The sequence below is a fragment of the Micromys minutus genome (genome assembly GCF_963924665.1).
Source record: "Micromys minutus genome assembly, chromosome: 12".
In the NCBI taxonomy this organism is placed as follows: domain Eukaryota; kingdom Metazoa; phylum Chordata; class Mammalia; order Rodentia; family Muridae; genus Micromys; species Micromys minutus.
In genome coordinates this window covers 25,903,368-25,931,332 of record NC_137981.1, presented here as the reverse complement: position 1 = coordinate 25,931,332, position 27,965 = coordinate 25,903,368, and the positions used below count along the sequence as shown (strand labels likewise).

The 27,965-nt window shown below is 45.1% G+C and overlaps 1 protein-coding gene across 1 annotated transcript; it reads right to left on the bottom strand.

Annotated features, from left to right (window-relative positions):
• Positions 1–1,636: 1,636 nt before the first annotated feature.
• On the bottom strand, positions 1,637–27,762 carry LOC308428305 (anthrax toxin receptor-like; the record flags this gene model as incomplete). Its single annotated transcript, XM_080926729.1, has 17 exons — positions 1,637–1,807; positions 3,004–3,081; positions 4,422–4,547; positions 5,609–5,647; positions 6,103–6,333; positions 7,388–7,466; positions 8,021–8,090; positions 9,387–9,491; positions 11,208–11,268; positions 11,358–11,432; positions 11,676–11,744; positions 11,829–11,908; positions 12,690–12,723; positions 12,807–12,888; positions 14,749–14,820; positions 16,025–16,096; positions 27,521–27,762. The coding sequence occupies 17 exons, from the start codon at positions 27,760–27,762 to the stop codon at positions 1,637–1,639; spliced, it is 1,686 nt and encodes a 561-aa protein (XP_080782855.1).
• Positions 27,763–27,965: the final 203 nt, after the last annotated feature.

Genomic DNA, 27,965 nt, shown 5'->3' with positions numbered 1-27,965 from the left:
GACCCTTGCACCCTGCCTGGCTATCAAGGGAGAGAATGGGGACTAGATCTAAAAGAGGGAGCTTGGATTCCTTCTGCCCCTGCAGTGCCACAGCCAGAAGAAGGTTAAGAAAGTCTTGGCTGGCCTGAAAGCACCTCTGTCAGTATCCTCAAAATATCCTGGGATGTTGGCGTCCTGAGCAGAGTGCACTCAGGATTATTAAGCTGCCCAAGGCATCTGTTGGTGACAAGACAGGCTTTCTCTCAGGTCTGGCTTCTTCTGATACCCTTGGTTCACCATCTCTTATCCTTCTCCTTGGAAACGATGGTTGGGGGTACAGTGGTCCTAGGCCTCATCTCCCAAGGCAGGCCAACAGACTGTACTCTGCAAGAGAATTCCATCCTTTGCTTAGCTTAATCAGACAAACATCTGAGAGGCCTGAAGAGGTCTTGACATATTGATGGCTAGCACAGGTTGGGGGTGAGGTGGGGCTTTGAATTGACAGTGTCATTGGGCCAAACCTTCCAGAGAATGTATGTGAACTCCAAGGATGCTCTCAATGGTCACTCTGTTACCTATGTCATACTTTGTCCCATGGAAACCTGATGACAGGTCCAGTGGGGTTAGGCCACATACTAGGATGGATAGAAAGAAAATATATTTGAACTACATGCAGCTGCTCTGGGCACACTTTAGGTGGCATGCTTCTAGGCAAAGAAGTTCTAAAGCCAGGAAGTGCCCATAAGACATGGAAACAGGTCAATCTGATGGAGACAATCCCTCTACAGAGGTTCTCTCTTTCCAGGTGATTCTAGTTTGTATCAAGTTGCTAAAATATCTAACCAGCAGAGTTTCTCACAGGTACCCCAGGAAAGAGTCTGAAAATGGAGGCATATTAAGCCTGGGCCCAAGAGATTCAGCACTCAGGCGCAGAATCTATAGTATAGTAGCTTGCCAGCCTCTCCTGTCTGCCCCTGTGTGGCTAGCAGCTGGGTAGTCATGGGGACACAGCTGGGCAGGCTGGATGGCTGACCACTTCACATGAGGCACACCTTTCGTGGAGCATAGGACGACAGAGACAAAGTACATGATGGATATTTATCTCTTGATGTCCAGAGCATCCCCTCAAATCTGCTGGCCTTGGAGGGGGGCATGATTAATCTGGAAAGAGAAGTCTTGGTCCTGAAGTGGCCTTGCCTCTGTCTAGAATACATCTAAGAGAGGAGTAGTCTGAAAGTAGAGGCCAGGGTCACAGGGTTCAATACATGAAAAGAAATCCAAATGCTTTTCTTTATAAAAACCGAAGGAAGAGACTGAAATAGTCTTTGTAACTCAAAAACTAGGAGAAAGGGAGTCTTGCAGAAATGTTTTCACATGAACATACACCCTGTCCCTTTGGGACAGATAAAGATAGGGTTATCAGAAATATTAGTGGGCCTTGTCTAGTCATGCGACACTAGAGAGCCCTGTTCTGGCAGGTGCTGCAAAAACACATGTCAAGAAGAGGATCTCATGACATATTTGCTAATGAGCAGCAACAAATCCCAATCTATTATTTTCTTTATTAAAATCCTAACCCCAATACACAGAATATAGCAGCAAAGACCTCGTGGTCTTAACCTGATGGCACCTGAGATGTCCACTAGGTAGGTGGGGGTCACCTCGGGGCTCTGGGAGCCCGGGAAGGAAGAGTGAGCTGTCTCAGCCCAGAGGGATGCCTGGAGCAGCTAGCTGGGAGATGGTGGCACTGAAAGCAGGAAGCTAGAGGCAGATGCTCTTCGTTAGGTAGCAGGCTGACCTTGGGGATGCAGGGTTTCTTCAGGAGCTCCTAGGAAAATGAGGAGAGAGAACAATGATAAACTACTGCAACCAGACTCTGAAGCTGCAGTTGCTTAGTTGGGTGCTGGGGAACACTACTGCATCAGGGTGCAAGCTTCGGTGGCCCTTCTTCTCCCACGCTCCCCCTCCCTCGTCCCACCCTCCCTCGTGCACTCTCCTGCCAGATGTGGTACAGGTAACAGAAGTCTAAGAGGTGTGAAGACCTGGAAGGCCTGCGAGTTTTGACCTTGAGAAAATTTGTCTCTGTGGCTTATTCAACAGAGGATTTCTGTGAGTGCAACTAAGGATTTGGTGCGGGGAGGCATGGTGGAGGTGGAAGAAAAGCATATGTAAACCCCAGCAGGTGGCAGGGCCAGGGAATGACATGAGCTGGGTGCCCCAAAAGGCTCTACCTTTCTGGCTTTGAAGGTAAAGAAAGAGCCAGGCATTATGGAAGGCTGAGGCAGAAGTTTTAGAGGTCAGAAAAGGTGAGAAAATGGACTCTCCCACAACCTCAGCAAGTTTGGGATCCTGAAAACAACTTGATTTTTAGCTCACTGAAGTCAATCCGTACTTCAGTGCGCTAAGTCTCTAACAAGTACAGGGACCACGATGCTCTGGGACAGGGGATTATCAGCAGGTAGGTTGAACCACAGCCATTCAAAGGGAAGGATGCTGCTCTCTCACAGAGCAGGTACAAGGAATGTTTTGTATCAGAGTAAAGAAGACAGTAAGAGTGACCTTATTCACATCTACTGCACCCACATAAAAGCTGGGCATAGGAGTGTATGTTTTTAACTCCAATACTAAGTGTGGGACATAGGCAGATCCCATGAGACCACTGGTAAACCAGTCTAGGAGACCAATTGAGCGTGACTTACAACGTCCGTTGTCCGTTCACTCACACCCAGGCAAATGAGAGAGAGAGAGAGAGAGAGAGAGAGAGAGAGAGCTTTAATGTTTATTAAATTAATAAATGGAATCACTATTGGCTAGACAGGACCATCAACCATGGCCAAAGTAAGCAGTCATTGACTTCATATAGGAGTCATGTCTAGGAGGCTTATGAGTGCCTGGTCTCATGTCTTGAACATTCTTCTTCACCTCATGCTGAGACACGGTTCTGAGCTACAGTCCCAGAATGCAACCACAGACAAAAGGTAGAGGCCATTCTGCCCCATGGGAGTAGCCTTGGGTCCCACTCACCTGTTCACTGTACTGAGGCCATATCAATGGCAACTGGGGGCAGCGCAGGGGGTTGAAGTTGTACACAGTCATATTGCCCTGAAGAGCAGAAACATGATCATGAGGAAGAATCAGGGTATGGCCTCTGCCCCCCAAAGCACAAGAATCTTTATCTCTTAGGACTCTGAACCCAAAGAATTCTGAGAAAGAGCCCAAGTGGGCTCCTGAGAAAGAATCTTACAACCTTAACTGCCTGGGAATGTCATTATGGGACAGTTTCAGAATCAGACACAGCAGTGTCTCTGTGGTGAGAGGAACCAGTACCTGGCTTTTGGAAAAGTTTAGAGGCCCAAGTTGTGTGTAATGGCAAGCAGGGGCCTTTAGGGGAGCCATAATTTTGGCTCAAATCTAGAGAGGGTCCCTGGGAACAAAGAAGGCCTGCACCAAGGGCCATATAGGAGAGACAGGTAAGCAGCCTATGTCTTGTTCAATGGCAGGTGACACAGACGGAGGCAGAAAGCATAGAGGGCAAAAGAACCTTAGCTCTAGGGGTTGAGAACCCCCAACATCAGATCTAAAGTTCAGACTCTATGGATCTAGTGCAGTAAGTAGGGCTGGGCTAGAATGCTGGGCATACAGGCCACCTGGTGTGCCAGACTAGGACTATGGCCAGTGGCCTCTTTCTCTAGAGAATCTATATTGACTGTGCTTCATGCCATAGGCAGGAGATAGGCAAGACTAGGTCTCAGCTAGCCTGAGACACTGTAAAGGAACTGCAAGCTTCTAGAAGCAAACAGGCTCCATCAAAGAGGCAGGACCAAGGAGGAATAGGGCAGAGCCAAGCAGACGCCAGAGATGAGGGTCCTGGCTGTTGGCAAGCCTCTCCCTCCTTTAGGTCTGAACCTCCTAGGTGAAAGGAGACTTGGACTGCCTGCCCACCAGAGGTCAACTCTATAAGGTTTTGTGATGCCTGTTAGGATCTCCATGTCAACCTTCTACTTCCTCTAACTTTTTGTCCCATCTTGGCAGTAGAACCACTGAGTCAGCTTTTTTTCTATGTTCTCAAAGAACTCAGAGCTAGTTGGTCAGGGTCACTGGACTTTGTCCAATTTTCATGGTAGACAAAAGTGTTTGGAGACTGGTCTTTCTTTTTTTAATTGTCCCTAGATTTGTTAGCTTGTATATATTGACTTACCCACCCACATCAGAAATGTGATCAGGGCTAAGAAAATGGCCCAGGGACTGGCCAGATAGGGCAGTCATCACTGTCCCAAAACCTAGATGCTGTGGGGACCTTCCTGCATGCTCTCCTCCCCTAAAATAAGGGAGGGTCAGCACGTGGTTGTTCTCAGACACAGTAATTCAGAGCCTGTTCCCTAGAGTTGAAACCTCCCACACCCAGGCAGTCTGAAGTCACAGTCCCCGAGGAGTCCACGCACCTCCACATCTCTGCTCACATACAAGCCACGACAGGTGCAACAGCAGATGATCACAATGGGGGGTGGGCTTACAGGTACTGTGGGTGCTGGGGGAGACACTGGAGGAGGTTGTTTCTTGTCTCTGGGCTGAAAGGAGAGAAACCCCTATCTGGTCATTGTCTTTACATCATTTGGCACCGTGGAGCCTCAGCTATTATTTTGGGGATAAAGGAAAGGATGTATCCCACAGCATGGGTGGTCCACAGGAAGAATAGAAGAGAGCCCCCATCACAGTTTTCATATATGGAGCTCCACAAATTAATAACAGCCTCCTTCTGAGTCCTTGGCTTTCCTGCGTCAGCCTTGCTGGCAGAAGTCTGGCCTGCTTGCTGCACAGTGGGCCAGCACTAGCAGGTCGCTGTCCCTTCCATCTGTCTCTGGCTTCTGCAGGGGCATCCTCGACCAGGCAACCAGCTCAGTGCAGCCAAGACAGGGAGGCTGTTCCTATCTGAGCCCAAATCCAGGCTCCACCTGCCCCAGCCTCTCTACAACTTCTGGCCCTTACCTGATAGAAGCTGCAGATGCTAACCCAGCTTGTCCCTGTATTTTTCTAGGGACATCTCTCACAGAGCAGGGCCATCTGGAACTCTTATACTCTCTTTATTCCTCAGGTTCCTAGGCTGATCCCAGCCAACTCTTCTACCCTGACAGGGTTGAAGACAGATCTAAAGGCCTCCAACATAGGAATGGGAACCAGAGCTTTACAGGGAATTCTGTTCTCAGGAGCCCAGCTGCAACCTCAGCATCAGAGTCCTCTGAGGTCTCCTAAAAACTAGAGTCCAAAGAAACAGCTGCATATGCTGAAGCAGCTCCTCAGGGTTCGAATTGTGTGGCTAAGGCAGGAGATCCTAAAACTTGAGTAGGACGTTGTCTTTGAATGATGCCACTGTGAGCCCATTTCTTGACCCTGGAGCTCCTCTGCCCTTCTTTCTTCCTGAGTGCAGGTCTTCTGATGCCTCTCTTGAAGGTCATTGTCCTTAGCCATGTGACAGTGTCAGCATCCAAAGCATGACTTACCTGAGGTTGGGGCTTAGGTGAGGACACCTCCTCTACAGGCTGGAGGGTAAAACAGACAAAATAAGCTGGTGTATGTAGAATGGGTTCATCCTTAGCCATGTGACAGTGTCAGCATCCAAAGCATGACTTACCTGAGGTTGGGGCTTGGGTGGGGGCAGCTCCTCTACAGGCTGGAGGGTAAAACAGACAAAAGAAGCTGGTGTGTGTAGAACGGGCTCTGCCTTAGCTCTTCAGACGGGAGAGCCTGTTCTGGAGCAGGGATGCACATATCCTGGAATCTATGTGTGTTCCCACACCTGTGCTGATCTACTCCGTCCCATCTTTCTCAGTGGGTAGGAAGTAATGGGCAGGTAAAGGTGAATCCCAGCAGCTGAAACACTGCATACCTTGCCCTAATCTCACCTGCCTCAGAACCCATCCCTTCCTTTCCTCTAAGACAAGCTCATGCCTTAGTCTCCCCTGACCTCCAGGCTAGTCTTGGCTTTCTCTACTGTCTACTTCCCTGGATAGAGATGGGACCTGACAGTTCTTTGGGCTCTGTTGTTGTGATGCTTCCTCGTGTCCATGCCTCTTGGATGGACAGCGTGTTCCTGGGCCCCGGGAGGAGCAGGCAGCGAGCACTCACCGAAACACAGCACAGCTGCCACAAACAACCAGTCAGCAACAGCAGCAGCAGCAGGGCCAGGATTACAGGGGCAAAAATTAATTTATCGATGCTTGGCTTTGGTTGCATTGGAATGGGTTTAGTGATTATAGCAGGTTTTGGAGGGTTTGGAGGTTTGGGGGTGGTAACTTTACTTGTGGTTTTCTTGGGGGTAGTTTTCTTGGCAGTTTTAGCTGTAGTTAGGCTTTTGCCCTATGAGAAGGAAAGGTTATATGGTTATATGCCACTGTCTTCCAAAACTGGAGACCCCTCCCCACAAAGAACTAGCAGGTTCCATCCCACAGAGACTGAAGGCAATTGTACAAGGCCCTTCTAGATGTCTGCCACTTGGCTTCCCATCTGTCTTCTCCCCATTATTCTCAGTTTCTCCAAACTGATAGAACACCAGGCAATCCCACATCTGGCCTGCTCTGGCTTCAGTTAACATGACACTGAACTATTGGTGACCAAATTTTTGGGATAGGCTGCAAGCCTACAAAGTGTAAGACCAGACTAAGATCTACCCCACCCCTTTGCAGCTGCACACCCTGGTGCTACTACCTTTCTCCCTCTAAACCCCATCTTGTGACTTAAGCAGTGCCTCCTTTTATGGGCACTTGGCAAGCTCAGATCTCAGGCTCAAGCCACAGAATTCAGGATCAGGACTGCTCTCCTAGTTGCTTCTTAGAGTAGGCTGCAGCTGGTCCAACTCTACTGAGTCAGCGGCTTGCTCAGAGCAAGGGCCATAGAAACAACAGACATGAGGGACCAGGGACCCAGCAACTACTTGACTGCAAGTGAAGAACATTTGGGAAATGCCAGTAACATCAGTGCTGGGGGTTGAAGCCGTGGCCTCCTTACCTCAATACCATCCTCCCAGCTTATGTGTGAACATGAGGGGTGAGCCAGGCAAATCCAGGGATGCCGTTCACCTCTGTTGAGTTTTTAAAAGATGAGGGAAACTCTCTTTTCCTGGATACACTCTCCTGTCACATTGCACTGGGCTCACCAATCAGGCTAAACAAAGGGCCCAGGATATTTTGCGGGGCCACATTAATGTCTGGGGCTCCAATTCTTATCATCTGCACCCTGACTGCAATGGTGAGGCTTCTGTATTCTTGGACTGGGGACACCAATGTTAAAGGGCCATTTGTATACAAGTCATCCTTGTGGTCTGCATAGGACCCCCCCACTCTCTGACTTCCCAGCTAGACCTGCCCAACCAGATGAACTGCACAGATGGGGTCACAGTCCCATGGGTACTCACACATGTCCTACTGGCAACGTATAAACCTTTATGCAGGAAGTTTTTTCCACTGTCCAGGCTGAGTAGAATATGGATCGCTCTAACACAGAGACAGACACTGAGAAACAGCCTGGTGACAAGGACCTTGGGCTTGACTCAAGGGATAACCCCAGTTCTTCTCACGCTTATACTGAAATTCAGGCACTTTGAACTACTGGAGAGCAGAACTGTGGGTAAAGAGAGCTCATTTCCCGAGGAACTAGGGGTGAACCTCTGCAATAATGGTGAAGGGCTGCAGATTAGACAATGAGAGGCACATTCATCATATGGCCTTTGAGACAATGAACTAGGGCATTAAGGAGGTGTACACGGTGTTACCATGCTCACTTGTACCAGAGTTTGCTGTCTTGTTTCAGAGAGATGGTTAGAGATCACATTCTGGCCCTCAGCCACATCATCTCCTGAATCTTGCCCTCAGTGGAGCCTGGATGCTGTGCACCACTAAGCAAGGACTGGGCTGAATGGGAGGGTATAAAAGCCCACCTGCAAGCTGATAGGTGCTCTACTGCAGAGGGGACACCCTACACCCCATGCTATATTGGTAAACACTGACCACTGGTCTCTTCCCTCAAGGCATCCAGAGGGACTACTTACTGTCCTGCAGAATGTACAATTGGTCCAGGACAAGTAACAAGTGTCTTGGTTATATTGATGGGGGGAAAATCTGAAAGAAAATGACAAAACTACCAATGGATGTATCACTGTTGGCTTCCACTAGCAGAGCTGATAGTCTGACCAACAAGCAACAATCTCCTCCCTATCCTCTTCAATCCAAAGACTATTGGTGAGCCCCAACTCTGCTCAACATCCATACATTAAACAGCACCCTGGTGCCCAAGTAAGAGCTCCTATACCTCAGGATTCACCTACTGGGTCTGAGATCACTATTCTAGTCTTATAACCTAAGAGCACACACATATGCACACACACAAATGGGCACACACATACATATATGCACAGAGAGACATGCATACACATGTGTAAGCACATGTACATGGGGTGGAGAGACTCTGCTTTTAAGAGAAAATATGTGGCATTTGTCTTTCTGGTCCTGGCTAATTTTGCTTAATATTGTGATCTATTATCCATTCTCCTGAAAAATGACATGACTTCATTCTTATGTTCCAGACAGGGAAAGGGGACAAAGGGAGTTTAAATAAGTGAAAAGATAAATAGAGGAACAGAGAAGAAAACTATGGGCAACAGAGAAGAAAATAACATCAGGTTAGTAAAAAGGAGGGGAAAAACAAGAAAAATCCTACATAAATGTAAAGAGAAAAATAAAAATTAAGTCATGAAAAATGTAAGTTATGAAGTTTAAATTAAAACAATGAAGTTAAAATATTATCAACACAGTAAATAGGGAAAACAAAACAAAAGACTGTCTACCACCCTGAGCCACCCTATAGGCCACTGGGGGATGCTGAGAGAGAGAGAGAGAGAGAGAGAGAGAGAGAGAGAGAGAGAGAGAGAGAGAGAGAGAGAGAGAGTGAGAGAGAGAGAGAGAACCCACAAACCCACCCCCATGGAGAAGCTCCCTACGTGATTATCCAGTACACAAGTACTCAGCCCTGAAATCACGTACATGCAATGCTGGATGGATTCAGCAGTTTGTACCCATATATATGTAATAATAACAAAAAAGAGGAGTCCAGAAATTTGAGAGAAAATGAATTAAGGGAAATAATTTTAGATCAACAATAAATTAAAAGGTTGTCCAGTAATAAAATATATGTAATTAGATGAATGTAGTAGGGCAAAAGAAAAATAAAAACATCATTTAAAAAATATTAATTTCAAAAGAAGACTGGTAAAAAGTGCCAACGAAGGTGGCAGTATCCCCATTAGCTCAGCCAGGCCCCCTTTTATTACTTGAACCCACCACCTCTGACTACAGTATCCAGCTGGACAGTTGGTAAGGGCAGGGAGTCTTAACTGAGAAAACAAAAACATCACTTACCTTCCCAAACTGTTAATATGCCGCCTACATGGAACCTGCAGACAACGTCTTCTTTACGCATGGCAAAGTCAAAGCCAAATCCTTCAACTACCACTGGGTTTGATTCTGTGAGAACATTTGGACCTTGAGGAGAGCTATGTGCGGCAGGCAGTCTTTCTGATCTAACATTTTGCGACTTTCCACTGGCTAAAATGGCCTCCAACCAGGGAGAATCTGATGCCCAAGGTTAGTTGACACCAAGGACTTTCCTTCCTCCTCAGACTCCCTAGAACACAGGTTGACCCCATGCTAGGCATAGGAAACAGCCTATTCTGCCTCATTTGGTGTTGCAGCCTCCTGCCTGGACTTCCCTCCAAATAAGAGGCATCCTGTATGTGGCAGGTTTACATAAAGTAGCCGACAGTTTAACAGGTCTGTGCTTGAACTGATACTTGGAGGCGCATGTCTCATCGAAAATAACACATCTTTCCATCTGCAGTCTGTCACGGATGCCCAGACACTAAGGCCTCTTTGTCCACGGGGACAATCAGAGACATGCAGCGGTCAGGAAGGCTGCAAGACAGGGCTCCATTACCCAGAAACAGAAGAAAGCCTGTGATAAAGGAAGGCTTTCTCCCTTTACCCCTTTACTCAGCAATCTTCTCTCACACAGTGTGGGGAGGACAAAGGGCAGCAGAGCCAAGAAGCAGAACAGAATGTCAGGATGTAGTCAGTGGTGTCTTTATCACCCCCACCTTCTGGGAGCTGCAGCTGTCCCTGCTCTATCCATTGTCTCTAATCTCACTGACAGCCCATGTATGTCATTTCTATCCATCAGAGGGTACACTATAGACCCTCTGACACACAGCACTTTGTTAGGCCATGTCATGGATCACAGAGCTAAGATCATAGTCTGCCTGCCCAAGACTAGAGCAGTTGGGCTCCATGAGAGAACAAATATGTCAGCATCCAGCTGCCTAGGCTGAAGGATACAGAACGACACAGGCTTCCCTGTCCTGTCTTCGTGAGCAGCTCACACATGCCAGTCATATGGAGATCAAGCCTGAGTTCGCCATGATCCTGACAGAGAAGCAATACACTGCACACTGACAGTGGTCACTGGAATGCAGTCAGCAGCAGTCCTTGGGATCAGGCATCTGCCCTTTCAGTGTGAGCCAAAGTGAACATGGCTGTCTTCATAGACATTTCACAGTCACAGATATCCCTGAGTGTCTCCAATGACAGAGTGGCTATCCTGGTTCTTTCTCTTCATTCCTCAACCACGAGAGTGACCTCATTTTGTGAATGTTGAATGCTTGAGTTTTCTGGAAGGATCTAAGTTTCTCCGGATGGTGGGTCTATTTGGGTTTCCTTGAGAGTTTTGCACCCTTTCCCTGGCTTAACAGTTACACATTTGTTATGAGATAAACAGTATTTTATGCATATTGCTAGACTATCATAGAGTGAACCTCCCCAATGTACACTATATTATACCCAAATCATAGTCAACCCAGGCCTTCTCATCTCCCCCTCACACATACATGTCACAGTTATCCATATTCCAACATATGCAGTCTGTGTACACATGATACATCCAAACATACATATCACATATAATATGTATAACACAATATATATAGACATATTATGTAGTAATATAAACACATCTACGCCTAGATGACAAACCCATATAAACCATGCACACACAAAACTTTATACACCACCCAGAAACTGATATGCTCAAATACTCATTGAGTGTAAATTCCTGCATAACTAAAAACACATGCATGCACACACAACACATTTATCTCCCTAAAACATAACGGCCCCCTCAGCTCTTACCTCTTATACATATAATGCGTGTGATTGCAGCTTTAAGGGATGGACAGACCTTGGTCGCTAACTGAAATATGGAAAGCAGACAAGGTCAGGAGAGTTGGCTTCGGGAACCCTATGAGGTGGCCTGTCCCTGCTTAGGCCCCTTTCACTCACTGGTGCAATGATGCCATTCAGATGCTCAGGTCTCTTGTCTATAAACGCATTTTTTGGACTTGAAAGACTTATTATCTAAAAGGGAGAAGACATGACTTGAACATCCAGTCAAGAGCCAGTGATTTCACCAGTGGCTCAGACACTGCTCACAGCCCAGGCTTTGGGAACAGGAAGCTCTCTCATCCTTAGTCATGTTTGCCTTACTGCTGCGGTGACCACCTAGTGCTCACATTCCCCAGGGTAGGTGAGATCACTACCTCTGAGAGGGTGTTCTTCAACTAGGACTCAAGAGGAGCACGTGGTCCTCTGGCCTGTTACCTGATTTCTGTCAGACTGGTCCGTACCCACACCGATAATGGTGAATCCCATATTTTGAGTATCATCAGTCTGAGAGAGAGAAAGAGATACAGATGAACCACCAAAGCGCACATAGGGCATGAAAGAGATGCAGCTGAAGATGGCAGGGCTCACCTCCACCTTTGCAAAATCAAAGTTCTGTTTATTCAGAGGGCTATTGAGCAAGAAGATGATCGTGCTGGGGCGCCGGAAACCTGCAAGACGGCAAGAGTAACTTGGTACTTGAGGTTCAAGGAAGGCTAGAAGAACCTCTGGAACCCCCACAGGCAATCTGGTCCAGCACAGTTGTCTCAACTCCTTAGCCACTTGGTTCAGGACCCCAGACCCAGAACCCACCATAAGTGATCCCCATAGTGAGAAGGGATTTTATTCACTATCTCTTCTATAAGACACAGGTTCAGGAACAGCCTATACAGGTAGATTTGTCTGTTTCCTCGGGGAACCCCAGTCACCTCTAAGACTATCTTTGAGCAACTGGAGCATCAGGAAAACCCTCCTTCTGAGGAAGACCAGTGAGGCAGGGAGAAGCTGGTGTTAACTCTGGACACAGCCCTAGAGGTGTTCTGTTGGTAACAGTGAATAGAGTACATCAGGACTATAGATCTGAAGGTGTTAGGCAAGGGACTCCACAAAAGAGAAGAAAGAATTGAAAAGGGAAGATCTGGCAGCCATCAAGCCCTGGTTTCCATGCATGGGTCACTGTACTTCCCCCTTTCTGTTCACAAGCCCATCTGTAGACCAAAGACCCTCAGTATGACCAAGACCCACACATAGGTGTATGGGGCTTCCTACCCTTCTCAGAAGCATCACAAACACAGCCCTGTGTTCACAGGGGCCTTTGAGCTCAGAGAAGGGACAGTAGGATCCTTTCTAGCACTTTATAGGAACTAGAAGAGCCTGGATAATCGGCACAATGGATTTCCAGGGGAGCCTGGCTCTGCGGGGACCCACCCAACTAAAGCGCGGGCAGCTCACCTCTTTTCTCAGCCCTTATTAACTGCTTATTTGCCTGTAAGAAAACAAGGAGAAATGGGGGACATTGTGAGATGACCCCATGGGGCTCATCTCATAGGTGGTTCTTGCCATCTATACCTTCCACAATCCGTGGTAAATTAATCCATTTCCTGCAGTTATGGAATACTTTAGTCTTTCGATACCCTTGCGGATTTCTTCTCTGAAAATAAAATAAAATAAAGGGTGACATGAAGACTATGGAGGGTGACAATATGTGGCTGGGTATTAGAGTACATGAATATTACACCATTTGGTTATCAGACTACATGAAGCTGAGGAGATAAAGTTTAAGTTTCAGTGGAGACCCTAGGAATAGGATATGGATCACCCTATTGGTAATGACTTATCTGCTCCTAGGTTGAAGAGGGTACCTGGCAAGCAGCCATATTACCCTTTCTGCCCTGGGCCTTCCTTAGTCTTGGAGTCCATGAGCACAAAGTCAGCTTGAAATGGGGCAGCGGGGTGTAGGAGGACAGGAGAAGTTCTCAGTCATCGGCTAAGCCGAAAACTCTCATAGGTACATTATTCTTAACTGGAACCTTCTGTCAAGGTTACCATTCTTCTGATCAACCTTTTACTCTGAAGTAAAAGGTGCTGAAGGGGGTCGTGTCACTCTTCTTGAGCCACTGCCCCATCACAAAGCTCTGGCCTAACTCCCTTTCCTCTAGTCTGCTAAAGGCAGCAGACAGTTTACTTAGATGTGAGTCCATCTGTGGATTCCACAAGCTCCCAACAGGGAAGCCTTGAACCTGAGAGTCAGGCTCTGAGAGCTGTCCGTGAGACATCTGTGTTGCTCCCTAGGCTAGAGGCAACATGGCCTGTCAGGTGCTATTAAAAACTGAACACACTGAGGTGGGCACGGTTAGGTCTAGTAGCTGGTCTTGGACAGGAAGTGGAATATTAGGATAATCTAATGTGACAAAACTGTACAGAAACAACAAGATGACTCACAAGTAACTCTCAAGGGGATTCCTATTGGGGACAAAGAAAGCTTGCCATGAACTGGGCTCTGAGGGCATTGTGCCGGGGAGTGTGCCAACCTAAGGAGTGTGAGGGCAACATCCATTATAACCAGTGGGGTCAAATCACAGCCTGCCAACCCCAGCCCAGTCCCCACCTGACCCCTACTGCCTCACTAGGCTTTCCTACCAGAGTCTTTCCTGTACATGTTATCTCTGTTGCCTCAAACCTCTGAACAAGCCCAAGGGCACATCAGGTCTTCCCTGGACTCCTGGAGCCAACAGTGTTCTCAACTGACCACAGCCGTCATCCCCCATGGGCCTGGCTTATGTTCTCTTTCACTCACTGTTCCACACTTTTCCCCTAAGCCCTGAACAGATGTTTCCTAGATCTCTGAACACCCCTAATCCTAAATGTTCATGCCTCTCACTCTCTTTCTCTCATTCTATAGATTTCTAGGTCAGGCATCCAAAGCTCTTTCTCTCAGACAGTCAGAAGTTCCTAATAGCCTTTCTCTGGTACTCTAGGAACAAATAAATCACCTCCCTCTCTGGATACTGGCTCTGCTTATCTGCCTGTAGTATAAAAAACCTTGGACTTGGGCTCTCACCCTGGAGTTCCCTCTTCCCAGAGTGGGCCTCAGCTGCTTTTTCCTGGACCCCAGAACCTTCTGGTTCCCAGCAATCTCCCTGTCCACTGACCCAAACAGAGGATGATCTAGTCCAATAAACTCCACACAAGCCAGGGTTGTGTAAGAGATCTACATCCACTCAACCACCCTCCTCACTCTTGTGTGTGGTCATAACCAGGTCCCACAGAAGATTCAAAAGTGGTAGAAGGAAGGGAGACAAGCAAGAAGATAGAGATTTCTGGAAGCCTAAGGTTATGAGTTTCAGTGGAGTGGGAAGTCTGGTAGGCTGCAGTACATATCAGTATATAGGCATGTGGCAACTAGCCACTGCGGAGTCCTATGGGAGCCCTCACGGAGGTCTCTGCAAATCCTCAGTTCCACGGAGGCCTGGAACACTATGCCTAAGATAGATTTCATGTGGACACTTACCTGTTCCCGGTGATGGGCAGAAGGATGTTACCCTTACAGGAGTAGCTGATGATAGATATCCGCAAATTGTCGCTGGAAAGAAGCAGATGTTTGAGAAGACACCACCACCACATGATGCCATCCAGATGTCAGGGAGGGTACTCCAAGATTCTTATCTCCCTAGTCTCAACCCTTCCACTTTGAGACCTTATCTAGTAGGCATAGGAACTTTGAATAAATGTCATGAGAAAGTCTGTACCCTGTGGCAATGTGGCCCCTGGGAAAAAGAGGCAAGCTAGTTTAATTTCCTACTCCATCCCTGTGCTTGAACACAAACACATCTACGTGTGTTTACAGTCATACATGCCATGCTTAAACACACACATACACACACAGACACACAGACACACACACACAGACACACACACACACACACACACACACACACACACACTGAGCAAGCAAGAGAAGTCCTCCTTAAGAGCCTCCCTCCTCATTTCTTGTCTACTATAAACTTCTTAGCATCTCAGCTCAGCTTTGAGGAATTGCTCTTCCTCCAGCCTCCTCTTCTCCCCATTCACTGTTCTCTCCCGCAGGACCCTTGAAAACCTATCTAGTATCCCATACTGAGCTCCCCAGTAACCCATCTCAAGTCCCTGACTCAGCTGGGTCTTAATCTTGATTTGGTTTCTCTAATCCCCCCCCCCAACTTCTATGACTCTCCTCATAGATCACATTGGAAAATTTAAGTCCCTTGGCCTGGCTTAGTAAGTCTCTAAACCTTTGTCCCCAAGCTGACTGGCCCTCCACTGACTTACACTCACTAGACTCAGAGAATATCCACTTTCTTCAGATGGCCCTAATGGCTGCCCTGTTTTTAGTTTCTCCATTACTAAAGTTATCTCATTCGCACATTCCACTGGAAACTCTCTTGACCCTATCCTTCCTTTCCCGCATCCTTCCATGGCTTGCTGCTTGTTCTTTTCTTTTGACCTCAAGCACTCTGCAACTAAGTGCTAGTTCTGAGCTACTGGTCCCCTTATCCTCCAGGCCTTTAAGCCTGGGGTTCCTGGAAGATGGATTCTGTCTCTATACTACACCTAGTTCCCAGGTAGGAGCAGCCAATGCTGCAGACATCACCATGAAAGAGATGTGCTGTACATTTTGTCCCATTCAGCACTCCAGCTTGGAGGATCTATGAGGATCTCTTGTGCCAACCAAATCCAAGAACTATGTCCTCTGTGTGAAAGGACATGGCCCCCTGCATCACAAAGAAATCTGCCATATCAAGTCTTACTTTGATAACCTTGTCACCATATCCAGCACAAACTTGTGAACATGTGGCCAGCCATGCAGCATGCTAGAAGACCTGAAGACAAAGAAGATATCCCTCAGGAGATACAGGGTTCCAGTAGACCTGCCCACTTTCTACCTTCCCAGCCTTGCATCAGCTTCCTTAACAAGCTGCTCTGTACCAATAGTGCTGAACACACTAGACTAACATGACAGGTAACTTTCTTCAGGGCCAGAAATGGGCAGAGGATGGCTAACAGCCCCATTTGCTGGAAATGAAAGAATCTCATGAAAAGACACTTAGAAGCTCATTAATGTGTCTGGCTGACTGTAGGAAGGTAGAGACTGTGTCTTCTTGAAATAAGGAAGGGTCTCATTTGGAAAAGCCTGAGTGTTTATATGTAGCCTCTCTGGGTTCCATGATTGCCCTCAGTTTTCCATTTCCAGCCCCACTTCTCACTTAATACTACTGTTATAAGAAGTCCTTGTGACCCATAATATAGGCCCAAAGGATGACTCAGGCCTGAGCCATATTATCTTGTTGTACTCTTGAGTTTTTGAACATCAGATTGGCCCAAACATATATGGATTCTTTTTCATACCAGTGTGTCACCTGCACTCTTTTATCATGTCATTTGCCCATTTCCAAATTCCCTCCCATTTCTTAACACCCACAGAAGAGGCATTTTCTCTGGAAGATAGACCTTAGCTGCAGTTGATGGGCATGAAGCCTATTTTGGACCCTAGCCTTCTGACTAGCCAACCAAAGTCAGCCATCTTGAGCCAAGAAGGGTTTCTCTAGATGATGCTGCCAAAAGAGGTCAGATGGAGGCCCAGTCACTCTATCATGATATCATAACTCCCAATCCATATGTGAGCTATAGGATCTTCCAGCTCTGACTCTCAAATCCCTGCTCCCAGGTTTGTTTCTCCCTCTCAGTCAGTCTCTGGATAGAAAGCAAGCAGAGGAAAGAAGCTGCAAACTTACAGCTCATAAAGTAGTATCCATATCTGACCCACATCCCAGAAATAATGACCTATGCAATCATACAAACCTTTGTTAGTCCTAACATCAAGAAAGAGACAAGAAACATTTCAGGTGTGGAGAGAGGGGGGGTTATTGCCCAGCAGTTATCTATTTTCTCTGAAATCTGAACAATGGGGAAAATTTGAAGCTGGCATATCCTCTGGGTTTTGTTAGCTCATGTGTTTGGTATGCTGTGTGAGTCAGGAGCACCTACTGACAGGTCCTAATGTGCATCACCAGTGTGAACCTTGTGCCCATGAATATGATCTTCCTGGAGGTCATGCTCATACGTGTAATCATCATTGAATCGGTCACTTTTCTTGCCAGATATTTTCACTGTGAAAAAATATCTGGCAAAAAAAAAAATAAATTATAGGGAAGGAAAGTTTATTTTGGCTCGCAGCCTGAGAGTAAAGCATAACACAGTGGGTAAATCACAGAATCAGGGACTTGAGGCAGTGAGACCCATTGCATCCATAGTCGAAGAGCAGAGATGGATGCAGAGGTCAGCTTGCTGTCTCTGTTGTATCCAACCTGAGACTCCAGCCCATGGAATGGTGTTGCCCATAGTTAGGTGGGTCTTCCCACCTCAGTTAATCCAATATAGAAATGCTCTCATATATGTGTCCTGAAATATGTCTCCCAAGCATCCCTAGATCCTGTCAAGCTGATAATGTTGTTCATCATCAGTCCACTCCTTATTTTCAAATCACACTACTCTGTAACTTCAACCACCCTCTCTTTCCTTGCCAACTCGTGGCTATTCCAGAATGCAAAATGTGTTCACTCTAACTTCAAAACTCCTATAGTCTTTCAACAGTTCCAACACTACTAAAAGTACAGGTGTGTAATCTTTTCAGAGACAAAGCAATGAACTCCAATAACATTTAAAAGCAAATCATGGGTTTTTAACATGCACAGTGTAAGTAGAGATTTGCTCTTGCATAAAGGAGGAATAGGGACACCACAATAAAAAAAATCAGACTAAAGAAAAACCAAAACCAAGCAGAGCAAGCATCATTTCCATCATCTGGGGTCTTAGAGTCTTGGAATCCTATCTTGGGTAACCCTGCACTACTAGCTCTACCCCTTGTAACACAGATAGCCTCTCTTTGGGGTCTGATCTATGTCTGCAGCTTTTCTCAGCATATGCCCCTTGGTTTTGGCATTGCCAGCACCCCAGGGTCTTCACTGAAACATAGACTTTGCCTCCTCAGCTTCATGTACTCATTCAACCACATCATGTCTGGACTCGGTGGCTTTCTAGAACCTTGGAGCCATGGCCTGTTACTGCCCCACCCCACCCCAAATTTTGCATCTTTTGTGCCTACAAAATGGTACTACAGAAATAATACAACCAAGTTCAGTTGCTTATGATGAAAGCTTGCTCTTTAGACCACCACTTCGTCAGTCTTCATGTGCTGGTCCTAGGGAAGCACTCTACTAAGTGGTTGTTTTCCAGCAGGAAGCTAGTTCAATGGCAATGTCTGTCCAGACTCTCCCTTTTGGATGAATTTGTATTTTCAAAAGATCAAGCTTTGCTGGACTGGGTCTTGCCCTTGGACATCCTTTCTATTCTTTCAGTAATAGCAGAAGGATTTTATTGATGCTACTGTTTATGATTGCAACTGTTTCTCAGAACTCATCTTGTCTGAAACTTTAGACTTTCTCCTTTCCCTATTTAAAAAAAAAAGCCACATTTTTAAAATATCTTGCTGGTTTGCTTCTATGTCTCTCATTGGAGAACTGGGTAGGACCAGCAAGCAGTGTGGTACAGCCCACATGCTACACTATCTTATCTTGAAATTCCTTCCACCAAACAAATTAGTCTTTTTCTTTTTTTAACAAGGTCTCTTGTCTCCTAGGCTGTCATCCAACTTGATATATAGCTGAGAATGCCCTCAGAAGTGTAATCTTCATCCTTCTCTTTCCTAAGTGTTGAGGATCATAGGTATACACCACCAGTTTATGCAGTTCTGGGCAAGTCAAGGACCCTACTGATTAAACTACATTTCCAGTTCAGCTAAACATTTTTCTCACTTACATACTCAAAACAAGCACAATGCAATCATATTCTTTTCCAAAATATGCCATGAATGATATCTAGCCAGATTACAGACTCCCCATCCCTTTCTGAAAGCTCAGGAGTAAATCATCCACTTTCCTGTATTCAAATTGGCATTCTGGTCATCCCAGCAGCCACTAAAGTAACCCATGATGCTCTCTATTTATAGCATTGTATGAATTTTCTGGCTTAAATTTCCAATTTTTTTCACATTTTGATTGCACATCAGTTCTAAAAGCCTTTAAAACCATATGACTTCTTCTTGCCCACAACTCCAGCTACTTTCCCAAAGACCACACCAGTACTAAGAACCCAATAAAGACACCAACCAATGCCCTTAACACCTAACACTTCTTAAAGCCCACCCAACAGCCCCAAACTGCACACACATACACACATATACACACAGACACAGACACACACACACACTACCACCATCAACATCAATAACAGGAATTAACAATAATTGGTCATTAATATTTCTCAACATCAATGGATTAAACTCCCCAATAAAAAGACACAGGCCAACAGAATGGAGGAGAAAACAGAATCCATCATTCTGCTGCATACAAGAAACAAACCCCAACAACAAAAGTAGACATTGCCTCAGAGTAAAGGACTGGAAAAATATTTTTCCAAGCAAATAGACCCAAGAGGAAAGCTTCTGATAACTAACTAAAACTTCTAGCCAACATTGATCAAAAAAGATGGGGAAAAAGATTTGATACTCATCAAAGAAAAAATCAACCAAGATGATGTCACAATTCTGAAAATCTATGCCCCAAATGTAAGGGCACTCACATTTTTAGAAGAAACATTACTAAAGTTTAGATCACACATATAAGAAGATGAAAAGATCTTTCATGCTCATGAATATGTTGGATTAACAGTAAAAAATGGCCATCTTACTGAAAATAATCTACAGATTCAACGCAATCCCACCAAAATTCCAATACGATTCTTTACAGACCCTGAAAAAACAATAGCTGACTGCATATGGAAAAACAAAAATCCCAGGATATCTAAAACAATCCTGTGCAATAAAAGAACTTGTGGAGGTATCACCATTCCTGATTTCAAGCTGACTACAGAACAATAGTAATAAATTAAAAAAAAAAAAAAAAAAAAAAAAACATGGTATTGGCCTAAAAACAGACAGGTTGTTCAATGGAGTCAAAGACTCAGAAATAAATCCACCCACCTATGGACACTTGATTTTTGACAACGAAGTCAAAATTACACAATGGAAAAAAGAAAGCATCTTCAACAAATGGTGCTGATCTAACTGCATGCAAAAGAATGTAAATAGTTCTATATCTATCACCCCGCACAAAACTCAAGTCCAAGTATCTCAAAGACCTCGGCATAAAGCCAAATACACTAAATATAATAGAAGAGAAAGTAGGGAATGGCCTTGAATGAATTGGCACAGGAAACAACTTCATGAAGAGAACACCAACATCTTAGGATCTAAGATCAATAGTAAATGGGACATCATGAAACTGAAAAGCTTCTATAATGCAAAACACACAGTCAATAGAAGAAAGCTGCAGGTTATAGAATTAGAGAAGATTTTCACCAACTCCACATCTGACTGAAGGATGAGATCAAAAATATATAAAGAACTCAAGAAACTAGACATTGACAAACCAAAGAATCCAATTTAAAATGGGAGAATAAACAGAATTCTTGACAGAAGAATTTCAAATCATTGAGAAGCATTTACAAAAATATTCAATATCCTTAGTCATCGGGGAAATACAAGACAAAACAACCTTGAGATCCATCTTACACTAGTCAGAGTAACTAAGACCAAAAACCAAAAATTCCAGCTCATGATGATGAGGATGTGGAGCAAGGGGAACACTCCTCCATTGCTGGTAGGAGTAAAAACTTATACAGCATTTTGGAAATCAATATAGTGGTTTCTCAGAAAATTGGGAATAGATCTACCTAAGACCCAGCCATACCACTCCTGGGCACACACCCAAAAGAAGCTTGACAATATCACAAGGAAACTTGTTCAACTATGTTCATATCAGCTTTATTCATAATAGCCAGAAACTGGAAACCTAGATGTCCCTCAACCAAAGAATGAAAAAAGAAAATGTGGTGCATTTACACAATGGAGCATTACTCAGCTGTTAAAAACATGATATCATGAAATTTGGCCTTCAAATGGGTGGAACTATAAAAGATCATCCTGAATAAGGTAATCCAAACCCAGAAAGACAAACATGTTATGTACTCACTTATAAGTGGATATTAGCCATAAAGGATAACCAAGTTACAGTCTGCAGATCTAAAAAGAAGCTAAGTAAACAAAGGAGTCTCAAGGTGGACAACATGAATCTCACTGTGAAAAAGAAATAAAATATGCATCAAGAGTACACAGGGAGAGGATTGGGATGGGAGCAGGAGGGATCAGGTGTAGGGGAGGATACAGAGTACTAAGAGAGACAACTGGAATGGCTTGTGTGGGGCTGGAGAGGTGGCTCAGCGGTTAAGAGCACTGACTGCTCTTCCAGAGGTCCTGAGTTCAATTCCCAGAAACCATATGGTAGAATGAGTTGTGGCATCTCTGGAATGAGCTAGAAGCCTAGTGTGAAGGAAACTCCCAGGAATCTGAGTATGACCCTATAAGACTCCTGAACCAGCCATCTCCTATAGCCAGGCAAGACTTCCAGTGGAGGGATTGGGACACCAACCCACCCACCAAATATTCAGCCTACAGTTTGACCTGCGTACAGAATGTGCTGGGGTAAAGGTGGTCCAGAAATTTTGGGAGTAGCCAAGCTTGAGACCCAAGTCATAGGAGGGACCCCAACACCGAGAAAATGGATAGACCACAGACCCAAGATAGAACCAAACTTGCCTGGCCAAAAAAAAAAAAAAAAAAAAAAAAAAAAAAAAAAAAAAAAAAAATCAACAAAACAATTCTGCTATGCTTATAGGTTAATGCCTAACCCAGCTGTAATCAAAGAGGATTCACTCAGAAATTTATGGAAACAGATGAAGGCTAGCAACCTTCAGATGAAGATGTAGAGCTCTCGGCTCTTCCTGTATCATATCTGTCTAGATGTTTCCATGTTCCTGCCCCAATTACATGTTGTTCTTTATAAGACTTGCCTTGGTCATGGTATCTGTTCAGTTAGCAGTGAAACCCTGAGACAGAAGTTAGTACCAGAAACTGGGTTATCGTTGTGATAGGCCTGACCATGGTTTTGATTGGGAGAATGTGGATTTGGGGACTTTGGATTTGGAAAGCCATGGAATGCTTTAAGCAGGGTTTAATGAGCCATCCTAGTAGAAATGTGAAAGACTTGCTGTTGTGAGTGATTTGAGTGTTTGTGAGTGATTTGAACTGTGCAGACCTGGCCCAAGAGGTTTCAGTGGAGAATTTCAATATGTGACTTAGAGACTGTCTTGTAGTATTTTAGTGAAGAATGTGGCTGTGTTTTGCCCTTCTCTGCCAGGCCCTTTAGTCTGCCTGAGGCTAAGTTGAAGAGACTCAGATTAATTGCATTGACAAAGGAAATCTCAGAAATTTCTATCATGGAATTTCTCTGGTTAAATCTCATGGAGAGCATTTTAAACAAGCTTATCAACTGAGAAAGGAAAAATACAAAATATATGGCTTGAGTGTTAAAGGGGTACCAGGAAGTGAAATGGTACTGAATCCTGTGTTCAAAGTTATTTAATTGGATTAAGGGAGTGGTGATCTTGGAGCAAGATCCTACCCAGCTAAGTTTAGGTCCAGGAATGGTAGGACAAGCATTTATTCCCAGGAGACAAAGGCAATCATATCTCTTAGTTTAAGGCCAGCCTGGACAAAGCAATTCTAGGTCAAGAAAAGCTTACGTCCTGCGTGATAGTACACACCTTTAATCCTAGGAGTCAGGCATGCAGATCTCTGAGTTTAAGGTCAATCTATAGAGTAAGATCCAGGACAGTCAAGCTTAGGCAGTGAAGGAGTTAGAAAACATAAAGCTAGTGATAATATAATAGAACAAGGCAGCCATGTTTCAGCTACAGCAACCAGCAGAACTCAGAAGCTTCAGTTATGTCTCTGGCTTTATAGTCAGAGGAGAAGGAGACTACTGGGACAATTGATGCTGGTTAGGTGGAGCTGAGAAATTGGTGGTGGTTAATAAGACCAGTATCACTGAGCTGAAATCTTCTGGGAAATATTTTCTGAGAGTACAAAGAAGCTATGTTCCAGAGATAGCCAAGGTTGTACCACATACTGCAGCTATACTTGGTAATGTGTAAAAGTCACCCAAGTGGTACTGACTTTGAAAGGTATAAAGGGGTCATGAAGAGCAGCTGAGGCTTGGCACTGTGAGAGGCCATGGAAAGCCATTGATGAAGGTGCAGCCTCAGTTGCAGTTGAAGGCCCAGGCATAAAGAGGTCATACAAAGGACTTGAGGCTTGGCACTGTAAAGAGAGATTATGAGAGACTAATTGGTGAAGCCTAGTTGCAGCAGAAAACCCTGTTGTATTGGAGATTCTAGTTCCATGGGATGAACACCAAGAACAGAAGCGGCAGTGAAGTAAAATCAATCAGAGCCTAGAATGCTACAGAGCCTGCATAACTGATGTCAGCCCTTTTAAGGAGCCCAGAAGATCATATGTGGATCCCAGGTGTTGAAACAAGAAGTTGTAACACTGAAGTTGCCTTGGAAACCCCAAGATGTTCCAAATGCCATAGCCATTAGCTATCTGCTAAGGAAAGCTGCTGATAGGGAGTGTAACCAGCCCAGGAAAAGAAGTTTATTGCAGTTAACAAAAATGATAAAGGAGTAAGAGATCTGAAGACCACTTTGGCATCAGACATGGAGACAGAGTTTGGAGTTTGCTCAGCTTGTTTCCTCTCTTGCTTTGAAGATTAGAGTTAAGTGATTTGATCAATCTCAGAAGAGATCTTGAACTTTAGACTTTTATTTTATTGAGACTTTTATAGACTATGGGGGGCTTTTGAAGTTGGACAAAATGTATTTTTCATTGTGCTATGTTTACATATGGCCCCCACAGACTCATGTTTGAACAAGCTTATAGAAGCCAGGAAGTGGAATGTGATGATCTGTATATGCTAGGTCCAAAGAATGGCACTATTAGAGGTGTGGCTATGTTGGGGTAGGTGTGTCACTGTGAGTGTAGGCATTAAGACCCTTCTAGCTGCCTGGTAGTCAGTATTCTGCTAGTAGCCTTCAGATGAAGATGCGGAGCTCTCAGTTCCTCCTGTACCATGCCTGTCTGAGTATTGCCATGTTCCTGCCTTGATGGTAATGTACTGAACCACTCACTGAACCTGTAAGTCAGCCCCAATAGAATGTTTGGTCTTTGTAAGACTTGCCTTGGTCATGGTGTCTGTTCACAGCAGTAAAACCTAAATAGACTCAGATCTTTGGTGATCCTGTAGAAGAGGGAGGAAGGATTGTAGGAACTAGAAGGATCAAGGTTACAAGAAAACCCACAGAATCAACTTATTTGAGCCCTTTGAACCCACAGAGACTGAACTGCCAACCAAGAAGCCTGCATGGGACTGGCCTAGGCCCTCAGCACATGTTCTACAGTTATACAACTTGGTCTTCTCATGGGATTCCAACCAATTGGAGCAGGGGCTGTCTGTTGCTTGCTTTTGGGACCCTTTCCTCCTATGGAGTTGCCTCATCCAGCCTTAATAAGGGCAGAAGGTGCCTAGTCTTACCACAACTTGATAGACTGTGGCTGGTTGGTATCCATGGAAGGCATTACCTTTTTCTGAAGAAAAACTGAGGAGGATTGGATGGAACAGGGGATGGTGGTGGGGACTGGGAGGACAAGAGGAAAGAAAAACTGTGGTCAAAAAATTTTTTTTAATCTTGTGGTTTGGTTTATCACAGAAATTATTCCACAGAAATTATACCACTTCTCAGTAGCTGTGACACAGTCCCTGACAAAAGTGACCTAAGGGTTTATTTTGTATCATGTTCAAGGGCATAGTTCATCATGGTGGTAGGAAAGGCATTACTAGGTTGCCCAAGCATGGAGCATCTGGTCACATTGGTTCTGCAGTCCTGAAGCAGAGAGAAATTAGGCTAACATCTTGCTTTATCTTTCTTTATTCAGTTCCAGAACCTTTGGGATGGTGCTGTCCACTGTTAAAGAACATCTTCCCATCTCAGTTAACCCAATTTAGACATTTCTTAGAAACATGCCCTGATATATATGTCTCATAGGTGATCCTAGGTCCTGCCAACTTACTGTTGATATTATCACATTTTCATATCCAAGAGCAACCCCCCCCCCATTAAACCCTCCTTCTGCCTCTGTTCAGCTGAAGTCTGCATAAAAAGGATAGAAAACCTTACTGCTAGATGATCCTAACACCAACAAGGCTACCATTCTCACAGCACCCATGTACCTACCAGTAGCCTGTATCAGCTGATCTTCACTCTACCATAGATGAAAGACTACACTTCAAAAGGAAGAGCCAGCTATTACAGTATTCTAACCAAGTATGGATGAATCTAGAATTCTCCAAATCCCCTATACTGCTCACTGCTCTTATATACCCCATTTCAATTGTTTAGTAACTAATCTTTAACTCTGAAAACAACACAGTACAGACTTTGCTCTGGAAGATCCCAAACTAATGTGCCAGACAACTCCTTTTCCCTAACAGGAGGTGACAAGGCTTTCTGCTTTTGTCTATCCATAAAGAGTGCCTTTCCACAAAGGTTCACAGAGACCTGGAATATCCACCCTACTCTCAAACTTGAAGTTCTCAATTTAAGATGATATTGAAGAAGATCTGGATTCCAGAACTCAAGACAAAATGACGGTTAAGGCCAAAGGGAAGGATGACCATTCGACCGTGTGATATACAGAGGCCTAGACCTTTAAAAACATTGCCCTATATGTGGATTAGTGCTGATCCTTAAATTGAACGTGGTCACCAGGCATCTGAAGGTGTTTTTTGTGCTAAAATTCTAGGTCAAAGCATCCCAGTGTTATAGCCATAATGAAGGGAGTAGGGGGTGAAACAGTCTTTCAGGAAACTATGAGAAAACTGAATGTTCTCTTCCTCCAGTTATCCATTGATAGGTAATCTACAAACCTCAAACAGAAACAGAAGGTACTGAGTGTGGCCCTGTTAGCATAAGCAAGGCCATAATACCAACAGGAAAGAATCTAGCAGGCTGGCATGTGACTGCTTTGAGGGAGTGGACTCAGAAGCAAAACATTTGATAGGTACCTTGAGTTGTGATACTCACTATACTGTCGGACATTACATCTACCCTCACTCACTTGTAAACCAGCAGGTTGTGCATGTGAACATGGTAGTGCATTACTAGGCTGCCTAATTAGTGATATTTCACATCCCCTGTCTGTGACCACAGTCCTTCCCATCTATCACACAGAAGGGCTTATTCCCTACTCTACCCAACAGTGGGGTGCACACAGTAGGTGGGACACAATGCAAAGGGATGGCAGATAAAAGGATCACTCTATAAAAGAGCTGGCCCAAAAGGCTTTCAGCTCTACAGCCATACAAGGGCCGTTCCCCCACCTGACCTTGATACTCAAAGGAGAATACCAACCTCAGCAGTGATAAGTACAAGATGTGCCCAGTTTTTAGTGGTTCTTGGACAGAGAAAAGGTTTCTCTTTGAATGGCTAGGGAGGATCCCTATGTTCCTGGCCTGACTTAGAAGTTTGGGGCTAGACTCCTGTTCCTTCACCTACCGTTGCTCAAGACAGGATCCAAGCTTGAAATGAACAGAACTGGTCTAGGAATCTTGGTCTTGTCACTAGCAAATGCCCTGCTCACCTTGCCAACCTACGAATGCCCTCCAACAGAGAAGCACCAAGCTTCTCCCCAGCCCAAGATATTTAAAGATGTAAGCATTTTGGGGAGTCAGAATGGACTTTCCCAATCTTCTGTTCTGGTTGGATGGTCAGAAAATCTAACCCTAGCCTTCCAGGAAGTGTAGAGAAGGGAGTTCAGGTTGTCTCTCCCAGCCCAGATCCACAGAATTCTCCTTCCTTTGATAGCCAAAAGGGGCCTAAGAACTAGCCCAGGCAAACTCAGCACTGTGTAGGAACTATCTCTGGACCTTCCTGTAGGAAAACGAAGTTGACTGACTAGGGTAGCCCAGCCAGGCCACTTGGTAACAATAATGTTTGAAGAGCTCCTGTGTAAGCTCTTCACATGGCTAAGGAGTCAAATCTTAACAGCCAGTGGTCTGGAGGACAATGAAAGCCCAGATAGGGGTAAGATGCTATGTACAAAGCCATCAAGAAGCCCTGTTGTGGCCTCCTTGCCTTCAGAAAGTAAGCCAATCACAGAAGCTGGGTTCTGACTACAATGGCCCCTACAGAGGCTAGGCCTTCAGTGTCCCTTATAAGGAAAAGCGACTCACTTATCCAGAACAAAGTAGATGTCAGGGGTGGCCTGGCATGGTTCAACATTCGTATTCGTTTGGTACAACATATGCCTTGGGTTCCGGTTTTCATGGTAGAAAGTTCTGGGGTCTAAGCCAAGTCCATGGTAGTTTTTCCAGTCAGGGTACTGGTACAGGAAGTTCTCTGTACTAAGCAGTGATGGGAGTAACAGCAGCAGGAAGATCAAAGAGTTCGGGATCCAGGGGCAGCAGCTCAGCATTTTCTTGGTGGTCTTTGTGACCCCTCTTGCTGTAAGGTCCCAGACAGGCTGATTGATCACAGGCCACTTCTGATCTTCTCTGGTGCTTCTGCCCACACTTAGTGATAGCCCTCGTGTCCTCTGATGAATGCCCACTGCTGCTTCCACTTAGAGCATAGGGGCTGGGAGTGGAGTTGGCTGCTCTCACTGCCTGCGCAGCCCTC